At 36.8% G+C, this 13864-nt stretch overlaps 1 protein-coding gene and 1 long non-coding RNA gene across 3 annotated transcripts; one reads left to right on the top strand and one right to left on the bottom strand.

Annotated features, from left to right (window-relative positions):
* The first annotated feature begins 179 nt into the window (after window positions 1-179).
* On the top strand, window positions 180-8602 carry LOC145805909 (uncharacterized). 2 transcript variants are annotated; one of them, XR_014348189.1, is made up of 3 exons: window positions 180-1451; window positions 7790-7838; window positions 8253-8602. It is a non-coding gene; the product is annotated as an uncharacterized LOC145805909 (long non-coding RNA). The 2 variants fall into 2 exon arrangements; XR_014348188.1 differs by lacking the exon at window positions 7790-7838.
* Window positions 8603-9718: 1116 nt separating this feature from the next.
* On the bottom strand, window positions 9719-11133 carry LOC145805189 (uncharacterized). Its single transcript, XM_082900247.1, has 4 exons — window positions 10556-11133; window positions 10280-10475; window positions 9901-10221; window positions 9719-9748 (listed from the first exon to the last, which is right to left on the bottom strand). Exons 1-4 carry the CDS (start codon window positions 11131-11133, stop codon window positions 9719-9721), a joined length of 1125 nt encoding a protein of 374 aa, XP_082756373.1.
* Window positions 11134-13864: the final 2731 nt, after the last annotated feature.

Here is a 13864-nt window from a genome sequence, read left to right as displayed (position 1 = left end):
TTCTCACCGCAAATGGAATACTTTACGTCAAAATGCATTGCAGGTCTACTTGGCATTCATCGGAAACAATGCCCCCTCCGACGTAGGCATTTCAGGAACGTACAACATCAAACTTTGAATGTTATTACAACAAAAATACACTTTAGTGGCACTATACTAGTGGCATATTTTTAGAAAATGCCACAAAAATAATACTTGGTGGCACATTTTTCAAAAATGTCACAAAATCACAAACATAGAAGGCTCTAATGACATTTCAATGAACAAGTGTCACAACACTACAAAAACATTATTTAGTGGCATAACTTGTGTGTCATTTTTTTTTTAATAAAAAATGCTATTACAAATACATCTAATGGCATTTTTTTTAAAATGTCACTTAACCAAACGGGTATTCCACTATTTGAGTGGCATTTTATTTAAAGCTGTCAGTAGAAATAAATTTTGTGATATTTTTTTAAAATAAAATAAAATTGAGTGACATTTTATTTATTTAAGGTTGTTAGCACAAATAAAATTTAATGGCATTCTAGAATTAAAAATTAAAAAGGCCATTGAAAGGAAAGGGTCTCCTGTTACGAAGCAAGGAGCCTTTGCCCATTGGAATCCTAAACACTTGGGAACTAACTCACAAAAAGAAAGGGAAAATCATGGTTTGCAAGCGCTTATGTTCTTGGAAAATCCTATGGTTTGGGTTTGAATGAAATTGACTTCTCTCTGCTCTCTCTATCTTCGATCGGCGTTGGCTTTATCACCATCAACCCAAATCAATAACTCCCACTCTTCTCACAGATCTGACTCACTTTTGCTTTATCAGGTAATTACTCTCTCTCTCTCTCTCTCTCTCTCTGTACACATATATATTCATAAACCATTGACTCTTTATTCGCTTGAAGGAAGTAGAATCACAAAAACAATTTTTAGGGATTGGACTCCAGAAAAGCTCTAATTTGTTCAAATTATTGTTCTTCTATGGTTTAAGCCTTTAAGGGCGCAAGGTAGGCCCTTCACATTCTTTGAGACAGTAAAAATTGATATATATTGTATATGTTCCATACTTCTTGAGTATTTGTTGTCCTTATCATAGTAGTAATTTTCACATTCACTCATCATTTCCTTCTTACTTTAATTTGAGTCTTTGTATTTTGTATAGACCATTTGTTTTGTCAATAGTTATACTTAATACTTGTTCCATCAAAATAAAATTTTGATTGTTCCCCCCTCCCTAAATTTGCGGGGCATACTTCTGAATGTTCCATTGGAGAATTAGCTCAGGCCATGGTGGTAATGTCCTAATATTTTAATGAGTCATCTAGAGTATGATGTTGTGATAGTGTTAAATGCCCTGTTACCTATAGTACTACAACTTCAATTGCTGAATTCTTTGATTGCTATAGGGTAAGCTACATTTGTGAAGACGCATCATGCTAGGGAATTTGAGAACTATGAATGTAAGTTTCTCAATAAAAACTTCTTTTTTTTCATTCTTCAAGTATGATTGTTTCATTTTTATACATCACTTTTTTTTCCCCAAAAATGTTCTTCTTCCAACAAGTTTGTATTCTTCATTTGGCTACCAAAATTGTGCACATAAGTATCAATGGTAGTTTCATGCACATAGGTTTTCGTGGTTTTTGTTAGTAATATATATTGGATTAGGATTACATTATATAATAGGATTAGGATTACATTATATAGTAGGATTAGGATTCTCTTTCTCCTTCTTTGCCTATCTATTTGGGCCTTCATTGTATTGTATGACATACACATAATATTATTCAATATACTTTTCTATTTGTCTAGTTGTGTTAGCATGGTATCAAAGCTCGGGTTCTGAACCTTTCCTTGGCTCCCTCACCGGCAATCTCAGCCACCGATAACAATTTTTTTTTTTTTTTGTATCTGATCTGTTAGTTCCGTACGACTCTCTCTTCAGTGGCCGTAATTCCCACATACAGCAGCCAGATCCTTTCTCTTCTCAAGACGATTCTGTCGCCGCCACCCTCACTCATAAAAACCTCCGCACGTGCCTCCACGTGCCGCCTTTCCCTTGGCGCGTTTGACGACATGCCACCAGTCGCACCACGCGCTTACACTCGCCCTCTGCTGCAGGGCCACGCGACACGCTTCTCTCACGCGTGCGCCTCTCCGCCTTTGCTGACGTCACTACCACACCCTTTGCTGACGTCAGCGGCACACCCCTCAGCTGACGTCAGCCCTAGCACCTCTACAGCCGCTGACATCATTGTTGATGTCATCCTGTTAAATTTTTTGCCCTTTCAATCCGTTTTAGCCCCGTTTTCAGTGTATTTAGGCCTTGTTTGGGAACTGTCTCTTTTAGCCTAAAAGTCAAAAAGTTACTAAAAAAAATCAAAAAGTCAATAACTTATACCAAAAAGTCAAAGATTCCCTTTTCTCTCTACTTTTTGCACATCTTTTCGTAAAAAATTAAAAAGTCATCCCAAACATACTAGTTTTTTTTAGCTCATATTTTAGTCAAATAGCCAAAAAATTATTAAATTAACCTGTTCTCAAACGAGGCCTTAGACCCGTTCCCAAGGTTTTTTTTTGCATTCTGAGTTCAGTGGTGCCCTCTGTTTTTCCAGATTTGGTCTTTTTCTACACTTTTTTTTTTCCCTCAATAAATGGATCGCTTCGACTCGGCTCAACCAATTTTTGTGGTTCTTGATGGCACCAATTATCTTCTCTGGTCTCAAGCTATGTCTGCCTTTCTCAAAGGTCGACAATTATGGCGAGTTATTACTAGTGAATTAACGAAACCAATCCAAGCTGTAGATGAAACTGAAACCAAATTTCTTGACCGCTTGGATGCATGGGATGGAAAAAATTATCGTATTATTACTTGGTTTCGGAACACCTCTACCACTTCAATTCATCTCCAATTTGGGCGATTTCAAACTGATACAACCCTACTCCTGCCAAATCTATGTGGGACTTTCTCAAAGACCGATATCGCACAACTGGCCTTTCCCATCGATATTAGATTGGCACTAGTCTTCATGGTCAACGTCAGGCACCAGGTCAATCCATTAATGATTTCTTATCATCTATGTATAGTTTATGGGATCAGCTTTCTATTTGTGAGCCTGTTTGGGTTGATGACAACGATGCCTAATCTTTTGCTGATTGTCGTGATAAGGACCGCTTTGTTGAGTTTCTTATGGCTCTCACTCCTGTTTTTGAGCTTGTCCGAGCTTCTCTATTACACCGGGATCCTTTACCCACTCTGGAACAAGCTGTGACTGAACTCTTGTTTGAGGAAACTCCTCTTGGTATTCTTAAGCCCACTACTGACACTATTCTTGTTGTTCCTCACCCACAGACTCCTTCTAGTTCCTTCACCCAGATTTGTCAGTATTGTCAGAATCGCGGTCTCAATTTTAATCTTTCTCTTTTTCATTGTCCAGTTCGGGATTGTCGTACTTGTCACAAACAAGGGCCTGGTCACTTTGAGCATCACTGTCCTCAGAAACAATCTCGAATAACCACTCTTCTAGGAACTCCAGAGGGGGTCACTATAAACAAGGGTCTCGGTATAAGCCTGCCTCTCGATCTATTGCTACTGCCGCTGCTGCTGCTAAGGATTCCACTCCTCCTATAAATCCATCTGCTCCATATTATTCTCAGAATGATATGGAGGCCATGTTTCAACAGGCACATTCTGGTACCTCTCATAACACTGCCTTATCCGTCACCCTAGGTAGCTCTTCTTGGTTCTTTGATTCTGCATGTTGTAATCATATGACATCAGATTCCACTGCTTTTTCCTCTTTTATTTATTCTAGTACCTTACCTATTATTCATACTGCTGATGGCACTCACATGTCTGTTAGTCATATTGGTAATGTCTCTACCTCCACTATGTCTCTCTCTGATGCTTATCATATTCCTGCCCTCACCCTAAATCTTGTTTCTGTTGGTCAACTTTGTGAACTTGGTTTAACTGTTCTCTTTTCCTCCTCTGGTTGTCAGGTTCAGGATCCGCGGACAGGACAGACTATTGGGATAGGGCGTAAAACTGGACGTCTGTTTGAGCTCATCAATCTTCATCTACCATTTTCTACACCTACTCCTCAGCATGTTGCATCCACTCCCTCTCTTGATCTTTGGCATTCTAGATTAGGGCTTGTTTCTTTTGGTCGGCTACGTAGTTTAGTATCTAGTGGCAATTTAGGTTCTGTTTCTTCTAATTATCATAATGATTGTCAATCTTGTCAACTTGCTAAACAGTCAGCTTTGTCTTTTAATATAAGTGATTCAGATTCAAACTCTCCATTTGATTTAGTTTATTCTGGTGTTTGGGGACCTTCTCCCAATACCACAATGGGAGGCTCTAGATACTTTGTCATTTTTGTGGATGATTATTCTCGATTCACTTGGATTTATATTTTAAAACAACGTTCGGAGTTACCTCAAACTTATTGTGATTTCGTTAAAATGATTCAAACTCAATTTGGTTATTCTATCAAAGTTTTCCGATCTGACAATGCTCAAGAATATAAAGAGACTAGTTTTTTTAAACTTCTTCGTGAGTATGGTACCCTTCCCTATCGCTCTTGTCCTCACACCTCCTAACAAAATGGTCGTGCTGAACGCAAGCATAGGCACATTTTTGATATAGTCAGAGCTCTTCTCATCTCTTCTTCTTGTCCTGAGTGTTTTTGGGGTGAAGCTGCCCTTACGGTTGTTTACACTATTAACCGTATTCCCTCTCCTATCATTAACAATCAAACCCCATATGAACGTCTCCATGGTACATCTCCTTCCTACACAGAACTCCGAGTCTTTGGGTGTGCTTGTTTTGTTCTCCTTCCTCCCCATGAACATAACAAGTTACAACCACAGTCGCGATTGTGTTGCTTCTTAGGCTATGGTATAGAACATAAAGGCTTTCGATGTTGGGATCCTGTCTCTCACCATCTTCGTATCTCTCGTCATGTCATTTTTTGGGAACATCAAATGTTTTCCTCTCTCTCCCAATTCTCTCTTGCTTCAACTTCCACCATCTCATATTTCACTGATCCTTCCGTTGATCTTTTTCCTGATGATGCTCCTATAGTTGCCTCTCCATCCAGTGGTTCTCCGACTATTCCTGATGTTCTTGTTCTACCTGTTGATCCTGTTCTGTTACCATCTTTTGAGAGTACTGATATTACTCATTCTTCAACATCTCCTCCATCTTCTAGCAGTGACTCTCCTGAAGCTACTTCTGTTGTTCCTCTTTCACAACGGGTCTCTAAACAGGCAGGTTATTTACAAGATTATCATTGTTTTTCTACCATTTTAAGTCACCATGAACCTCATAGCTATCATGAAGCTTGCACTAATCCTCTTTGGCAGCAAGCAATGGCAAATGAGCTACAGGCTTTACATAAGACCCATACATGGGATATGGTTGCTCTTCCTTCTGGCAAAACTCCTATTGGTTGTAAATGGGTCTATAAAATCAAAACTCATTCTGATGGTACAATTGAACATTACAAAGCCCGTCTAGTTGCTAAAGGCTTCACTCAGGAGTATGGTATTAATTATGAGGAGACCTTTGCTCCTGTTGCTCGTCTTACATCTGTTCGTAGTTTACTTGCTGTTGCTGCCTCACGTCAGTGAGGTTTATCTCAGATGGATGTCAAGAATGCATTTCTCAATGGTGACCTGACTGAAGAAGTTTACATGCAACCTCCTCCAGGCTATGAGCATCCCCTAGATACTGTTTGTCGCCTTCGTCGTGCTCTCTATGGCCTCAAACAGGCTCCTCGTGCTTGGTTTTTCAAGTTCAGAACTACCATTACTCAGTTTGGGTTCTCTTCAAGTTCCTATGATTCTGCTCTTTTTATTCGCAAGACGCCCCGTGACATTACTTTTCTCTTGCTTTATGTTGATGATATGATTATTACTGGTGATGATCTTGATGGCATTCATGAACTGAAACATTTTCTCAGCTCTCATTTTGACATGAAAGATCTGGGTTCTCTTAGTTATTTTCTTGATCTTGAGATTTCTTCTGATCCAAGTGGCTTGTATCTCACTCAAGCCAAATATGCATCTGATCTCTTATCTCGTGCTGGTCTTACGAATAGTAAGACTGCTCCTACCCCGCTTGAGTACAATGTTCGTCTTACCTCTTTAGAGGGCACTCTCCTTTCTGTTGCCACTTTATATCGACAATTAGTAGGTAGTCTGGTCTATTTGTCTGTTACTCGGCCTGATATCTCTCATGCAGTTCACATTGTCAGTCAGTTTTTGTCTGCTCCACGATCTACTCATTATGCTGTTGTTCTTCGTATTCTCCACTATGTGAAGGGAACTTTGTTTCATGGACTTCATTACTCTGCTCACACCGCGCTTGAGTTATGTGCATATTCTGATGCTGACTGGGCCAGTGATCCCACTAATCGTCGCTCTACTACCGGTTATTGTTTCTTTCTTGGAAGTTCATTGATTTCTTGGCAGAGTAAGAAGCAAACTGTTGTCTCTAGGTCCAATACTGAGGCGGAATATCGTGCTCTTGCTGACACCACTCAGGAACTTTTATGGCTTCGTTGGTTACTTAAGGACATGGGTGTACTTCATTCCACTGCTACTACTCTTCATTGTGATAATCGTAGTGCTATTCAGATTGCTCACAATGATGTTTTTCATGATCGCACCAAACACATCGAGATTGATTGTCATTTTATTCGTCAGCATGTCAATAGTGGCATTATCCAACTCCAGTTTGTTTCTTCCGCTGCTCAAGTTGCTGATCTGTTTACTAAAACTCATCTTCCTGGTCGTTTTCATGAGTTACTTTCCAAACTCCAATTGGTCTCTTTGAAGCGATCTTGAGTTTGAAGGGGACTGTTAGTAATATATATTGGATTAGGATTACATTATATAATAGGATTAGGATTACATTATATAGTAGGATTAGGATTCTCTTTCTCCTTCTTTGCCTATATATATGGGCCTTCATTGTATTGTATGACATACACATAATATTATTCAATATACTTTTCTATTTGTCTAGTTGTGTTAACAGTTTTAATGGTTGTATATATGTGCATAAGTTGTCTTGCAGGGGTTTGATAGAATGTGTCAATGAGTTTGTCTTGCAGCTGGATGATTGTGTTTGACTAATAGGAAAATAATTTACTTTATTATTTGTTATTTTTAGTAGTAGTCATCCTTGGTCAAGAAAAATTATTAGGTAGTGCCACATGGCATTGCCATGTGAGATCAAACATTAATATATATAGAAAACAGAGACATTATGTTGCTTTTGTTCACGTGAAATCTATGTGGCATTGCCATGGGATGAGTATTTGGTTCACATGAAATCTATGGGTGTTTGGTTTATCAATTTATGTTGCTTTTGTTTTGTTTTATTTGATTATTTCTTTTTCCTTCTTTCCCTTGCTTAATATATATAGAAAACAGAGACATTATGTCATCATCAAAGCATGGAAAATATAGATTCAAAAGATTTTTTAAAAATGTATGAACCCACTCTCTCTGTCTCTCTCTCTCTCTCTCTCTCTATATATATATATATATATATATATACGTTAAGCCTTCATGTTCTATTGATCCTTGATTTAGGCTTTTTTTTCTTTTCTTTTTTTTTTTTTTTAAAAAAGTTTAAGGGATCATCTATCATGCTATATTAACTAAATTGATTCACTCCAAAGCCTTTATATATATATATATATATAACATCCTCTCTGAAATGTGAATTGGCTAATTATATCACTATTTATAAGTATATAATTTTTTTTTGAATTTGTGACAGGATTTCAAATCCTGTGCTAAAAAGAAATCAACAAATGCAACTAAGAGAGGTAAAATATAGGGGGATTACTTTTTAAGTATTAGGGTAATCACTAAGCTGATGATTATATTTAGGTATTTCATTTTTTGTTTGATATTATGATAAAAAAATAGAAGAAACTAGCTTTGATTAAAGCATGGGAAGAAAATGAAAAACCAAAAGTAGAGTGTAGTATAATTCTTTTTTCTTTTTTCCTTATGTACTTTTCATTTTGTGGTGGTGCTATTAGCTTCTTTTATTAATCTCTTATATGCTAATGTTAGTGAGTTACTATAAAGTATCTTCTATATTATCCACTAATGATTACTATGAATTCAATGGAAGGGATTTACATGTGATATGTTGAGCTCTTTTTATTTGTTTCTAATTTTGCTTTTTAGAGTGTATTTTTCTTCTTACTTGTTGATTTTTGCTTGTATTGCAGTTCATCATCATCAAAACATTTGAAGAGCATATTTATGAGACCCCATTCTAATTTGTATAGACAATTCTATGAGGCTGATTCTAGCAATTACAAGGAACTTATAAGAACTCGATTTGGGCGTTGACTTCCACAAATATTATTGAAGTCGCTTTTCATGGATATGAAGAATATGTAAATATTGTATTTGTTTAATTTTTGTTTGTGATATTATGATAATGATATGGACTTTGCGAAAATAGGAACAATGTTTTCATTTTATTTTATTAGTTAAGAACAATATTGCTATATTTGTATCAATTGTAATTACATTTAATAAATCAAATTTTATTTGTTTATCTTACAAACCAAAATATCAATAGAGTGAATGTTGTAAAACAATTATTTATTTATTTTTGTTTTGTTTTTCAATTATCTCCATTTTATGGCACAAATGAATGGTGAAGTACTGGCACTTTGATCCGTCACTAAAAGCTGGATCTAGTAGCATTTATAAGAATTGTTAAAAATATCAATTATGGCATAAGAAGTGCCATTAAAAAAAATATATAGTGACATTTTTTAAATTGTAAGTCTTTTTTAATGGTGCTTGGTAGTGTCACAAATAGTATCTAATATGACATTAAAGTTAAAGGTTTTAGTCTCCATGGTGTATTGGCACTTATAAGTGCCACTAGTATCTACCGCGGCACGGGTATAAATGACACTTCCTCAAAATGCCACAAAACTAAAAAATGTCACTAGAAGAATAGTTTTGTGACACTTTCCAGTGTCACTGAACTAAGAGAATGTTGTAGTGTGTGGTGTATGATGTTGCTGGAGAGAAGTTAGTGTTTGGCTCTCGAGGGTGTTCTTAATATGACCTAATTATGAAAAATAGGATTTATTTTGAGTAAATTAGAAAATGTTAGGTAGTTGGAAAAAAGATTTGGAAATGTATTTAAAATTTAAATTAATGGAGAAGAAATAAATTTGATTCGTACATTTTAAATTCTGAATCTCTTTTTGATATTTTTTTTTTGTTTTTTAAATACAGAACGCTACTAAATTGAATATAGGGTTGGAAAGGGGATTTTATTCATATACTAAAAACAGTATATGGAAATAATATGGAATGAACAAATAAAAAAATAAAAAAAAATCCAGTGAATGTGTATATGTGTGGTAACAAAACAAGGTTTGTGGTCAAATTGGGCCTCTTTATAGTTTTTATAACTATGCATGGTTTTTAGTAGAGAACTTATCATAGTTTTGGCAATACCTTTTTTGGCAATAACTTTTTTTTTTTTTTTTTGATCGGCAAATAAAACTTTATTGATGAAAAATCACTGAATTACATCAATAAAGAGGAGCTTGGAGCTAAAAGAAGCTTCAACGTCCTAGTTGGTGAGTAACCAACACACAGAGCAGCAAAGAAAAAAGGCACACAAAGAACATTAGAAGGAGACAGCTATGTGATCAATCAAAAACTATAACCCTTTCAGCTCCAAATCTGAGATCTGCAGAAAACAGCTATGTGATCAATCAACTTGCAGGTTTAACAGCAAAACCATCTCTGATCAAACATCACTCAGGTTCCACAGATCGGACCACGAAGATACACTAAGGCATAGCTCTCTGCTTCCAGAACCCAAGCTGATAAACTTCAAACCTGCACCCTAATCTGGTGAAGGTTGAACAAAAAATCATGGACAGTATAATCAACCTTAAGGGACCATTTAACCCACATTGCAACCTGCATTTTCATCCTCTCACACAATCCTACAAAATCTGGAACCACCCCTTTAAACAAGCTATCATTTCTCAGCTTCCAAACTGACCACGGTACCAATGGAGGAATAACCTGCCAAGCTATGGGGATCCAAGACTTCAAATTACCACTTGACCACCATTGTAGCAGACCCTCAATTGAGCCAGGGATTACCCAAGAGTGATCCCACCAGCTGACCATGATTGCCCAACACTTCCACACCTGAGGACAACAGCAGCACATGCTCCAGTGATTCCACTCAGATTGACAGAACACACACAGTGTCACAGCATTGGGAGGTAAAACCCCAATCCTCTGGAGGAAGGAAGAGGTCTTTACCCTGCCTCTCCAAGCCAACCAGCAGAAAAACTGTATCTTTGGAGGAGCCAGACTCACCCACACCCCAGTTGGCACCCTCAAACCAGAACCTTTTGTTGCATCCCACCAACTCCTCACTGAGGATATAGAAAATTGCCCTGAAGCAGATCCACTTCAAGAGCAAGAGTCTGCTGATTCCACCCTGAGTGCAGGGAATGCTGCCAGTGATTCAGCTAACCTGTGCACCTCCTCTTCCTCCCAAGCCAACAAATTTCTTCTGAATTGGAACTGCCACTTCCCATGACTGTTCTGCTTAGCACTCATTTGCTGTAAAGAATCTTGTTTCTCAGTGGACAAACTATACAGCCTGGGATAGTCCCTTAAACCTCTGACATTGAACCATGCATCAGTCCAGAACTGAATCCTCCTCCCATTCCCAACTGATAACTTAAGATTCTGACCATAGAACTCTCCCAAAGGCTGATTGATTGAAGTAAGCTGCACTATATCCTTCCATACTGTGGAAACCCCTACTGAGCTGTACGTAGATGGCACCCAACCCCCTCCAACTCGACCATATCTTGAGCATACCACTGTTTTCCACAAGGCTTTATCATCAGCAACACATCTCCACCACCACTTTAGCAGCATACAATCATTCACCTCCCCCAAATCTCTCACATCTAAACCCCCTTGATTTTTACTTCTAGTAACCTCGCCCCATTTAACCAGATGAACCCTCCTTTTATCATCAGATCCACCCCACAGGAAATTGGATTGAATCTTAACTATAGCCTTCACAACCCCTTTAGGCATTTTGAAAATAGATAGAAAATAGATAGGCAAATTAGAGAGGACAGATTTAATCAAGGTCAAACGCCCAGCAAAAGATAGTAACTTTCTCTTCCACGAAGACAATTTCTTGCTCACCTTATCCACTATTGGACTCCAAGTGCTCTTTCTTTTAGGATCCCTCAAGGCAAACTTAAAAAATTAAAAGGTAATTTCTTGGATAGGCAGTTCAAGCTTTGAGCTAAATCCTCAGTTTCATCCTCTTGGAAACCCACTCCACACACTGCACTCTTGTGATAATTAATCTTTAAACCGGACATCACTTCAAAACACCTCAACACCCTTTTAATATTTAACACTTCCTCCATAGTACCTTCACAAAAAACTATTGTATCATCTGCAAATTGGAGATGTGAAATGTGCAACTCATTACCTCCCACAATAGTTTTTTTGACTTTTTTAGCCTGAGACTTTTTTAGTTGTTTGGTATTCTTGTTTGACTTTTTTTATTTTTTGATTTTGGAATTGTGTATTTCTTTTTGTCTTTTTGGGATTTTTGTCCTTTTGTGATTTTTTGATTTTTTTTTTTATAATCATTTTGTGATTTTTTAATCTAACATGAAAACCAAACGACCCCTTAATTTAAAGGAAACAGGAAAAATAATCTCACCATCAAGAATCACGTTATTAGGATTAAAAATCATGTGTCAAGTATTTGATTTGACTAAAAATTATAAAATTTTGGGTACTACTTGGATTAAAGAATTTGGTTAAAAGCACAGAACTTGATTGAAAGCTTGTAAGTGCGCACGCTCACACACACACACACACACACACACACACACACACACACACAAAGTAAGTGAGGAATAAAAGGGTAGAAAAATTAATGAAATAAAAATTAATGAAATAGAAATTTTTACCGATTTCTTCTCAAATTCTTTACCTAAAGATATACATTGTGTCCAGTAAATTGGATAAATAAGACTACTAATTATGAAAAAGTCTAAAAATCCATAAAAGCAATTATAAAAATAGAAACAACCTGTTCAAATAAGATAAATAATCATCGTTTTTGAGTTTTACACCCATATAAAAGGGTCGGGTCCTATTAGATTTTTGTGCTATGATAAATATTGACTAGTTTTTTTATTAGGACTGTAGCTTAATTGTGAGCCAAAAACCATCACCTTATATGAACAAAGTCAAAATTAAAAAAGAATTTTCCGGTTTGGGAATTTGGATTTCTAGCCAATTTTTTTATAAAAAAAATCATTATAAGTTGTTAATTACTTTCTTTACTTTTTAAAACATTTTTCATAAAAAAAATAAAAAAAGTAAGGGTAGTTAGTCCAAAAGTCCAAATTTCAATTTTGTTTATCCTAAGGTCCAGGTGCTGAAACACTTTGTCCAAAAAGATAAGCTCAAGAAAAATGACCAAAATGCCCTTCCTTATATATTGGGTCCCAAACCCTTTCACTCAGTCACTCTGAACTCTGATCTCTCTCTCTCTCTCTCTCTCTCTATTTCAATTTTGTTTGCCCAAAGGTCCAGGCGCTGAAACACTTTGTCCAAAAAGAAAAGCTCAAGAAAAATGACCAAAATGCCCTTTCTTATGTATTGGATCCCAAACCCTTTCACCAATCACTCTGAACTCTGATCTCTCTCTCTTTCTCTCTCTCTCTCTCTCTCTCTCTCTCTTCTTCACTGATCCCAAACCCTCACTAGAGATCTTTGCCTCCCTCCTCAATGTCACTCGTCACCGTCTCCCTCCTCTCTCGATCTCCTTACCGCCAATCTCCCTCGCCACCGATGTATCTCCTCCACCGATCTCTTTCTCTCTCTCTCTCTCCCTCTCCCTCTCTCATGTACCACCAATCTCTCATCCTTACATTTTTCTAACTTCAATCTCACGCGATCTGTTTCCCCCTCCCCAACACCATCGTCCTCGCCATGTTGATCTCATACTTTGTTATCTCTTCCAAACGCTAACCAATAGATACCGTCTCTCTCTCTTCCCTCCTCTCCATCTCAGCCGTCAACACCACCAATTTGCCTTCCCTCTCCACGTCCGTCAAGTCCATCGGCGTCCGTCATTGGAAATGTTAGATCTGGACAAAGTTCAAGTTCAAGTTCTACTAGATCTGGATGGAGACAAATCTTTCTTTGAGGTTTTCGTCCAGATCGATGAGTATCCAGATCTTTCTCTGGTTTGATCTTCTAAGCTTTTATTATTATTATTATTTCAAAACATAAGTCATGTGTGCATTTGTGTTGGTTTTTTCTCTTTGTTGTTTGTGTTGATCTGTGTGTGTGTGTGTGTGTGTGTGTGTGTGTGTGTGTAATAGTTGTTGTGGTTTTTGTTGTTGATGACGATGATAATGAAGATCTCTGTTTATTTATTTATTTATTTGTTGATGATGGTGATGAAACAAAATGCAACAAATAGGAAGAGAGAGAAAAGAAAGATTTGAATAGATAGAATTTGTTGTTGTTGTTGATGATGATGATGATGAATAGATAAATTGCAATAGATTAATTTTTTTAACAAATAATTTTAACAGATGGATTTTTTGAAAAAGATAATTTCAACAGATAAAAATTTCAACAGATAGATTTAATGGCTTCTAGGGTTTTCATCTACTTGTTCTTGTTCATTTTCTCTCAAATCGGTTCTTCATTTGCCTTTGAATGTGACAACACACAATCAGTTTTTGTACAGATAAAAATTATATAGATATAAAAATTTATATAG

This window comes from Camellia sinensis, chromosome 13 (genome assembly GCF_055761805.1).
Source record: "Camellia sinensis isolate YWXY chromosome 13, ASM5576180v1, whole genome shotgun sequence".
Lineage (NCBI taxonomy): Eukaryota > Viridiplantae > Streptophyta > Magnoliopsida > Ericales > Theaceae > Camellia > Camellia sinensis.
This window is presented reverse-complemented; position numbering and strand designations above follow the sequence as displayed.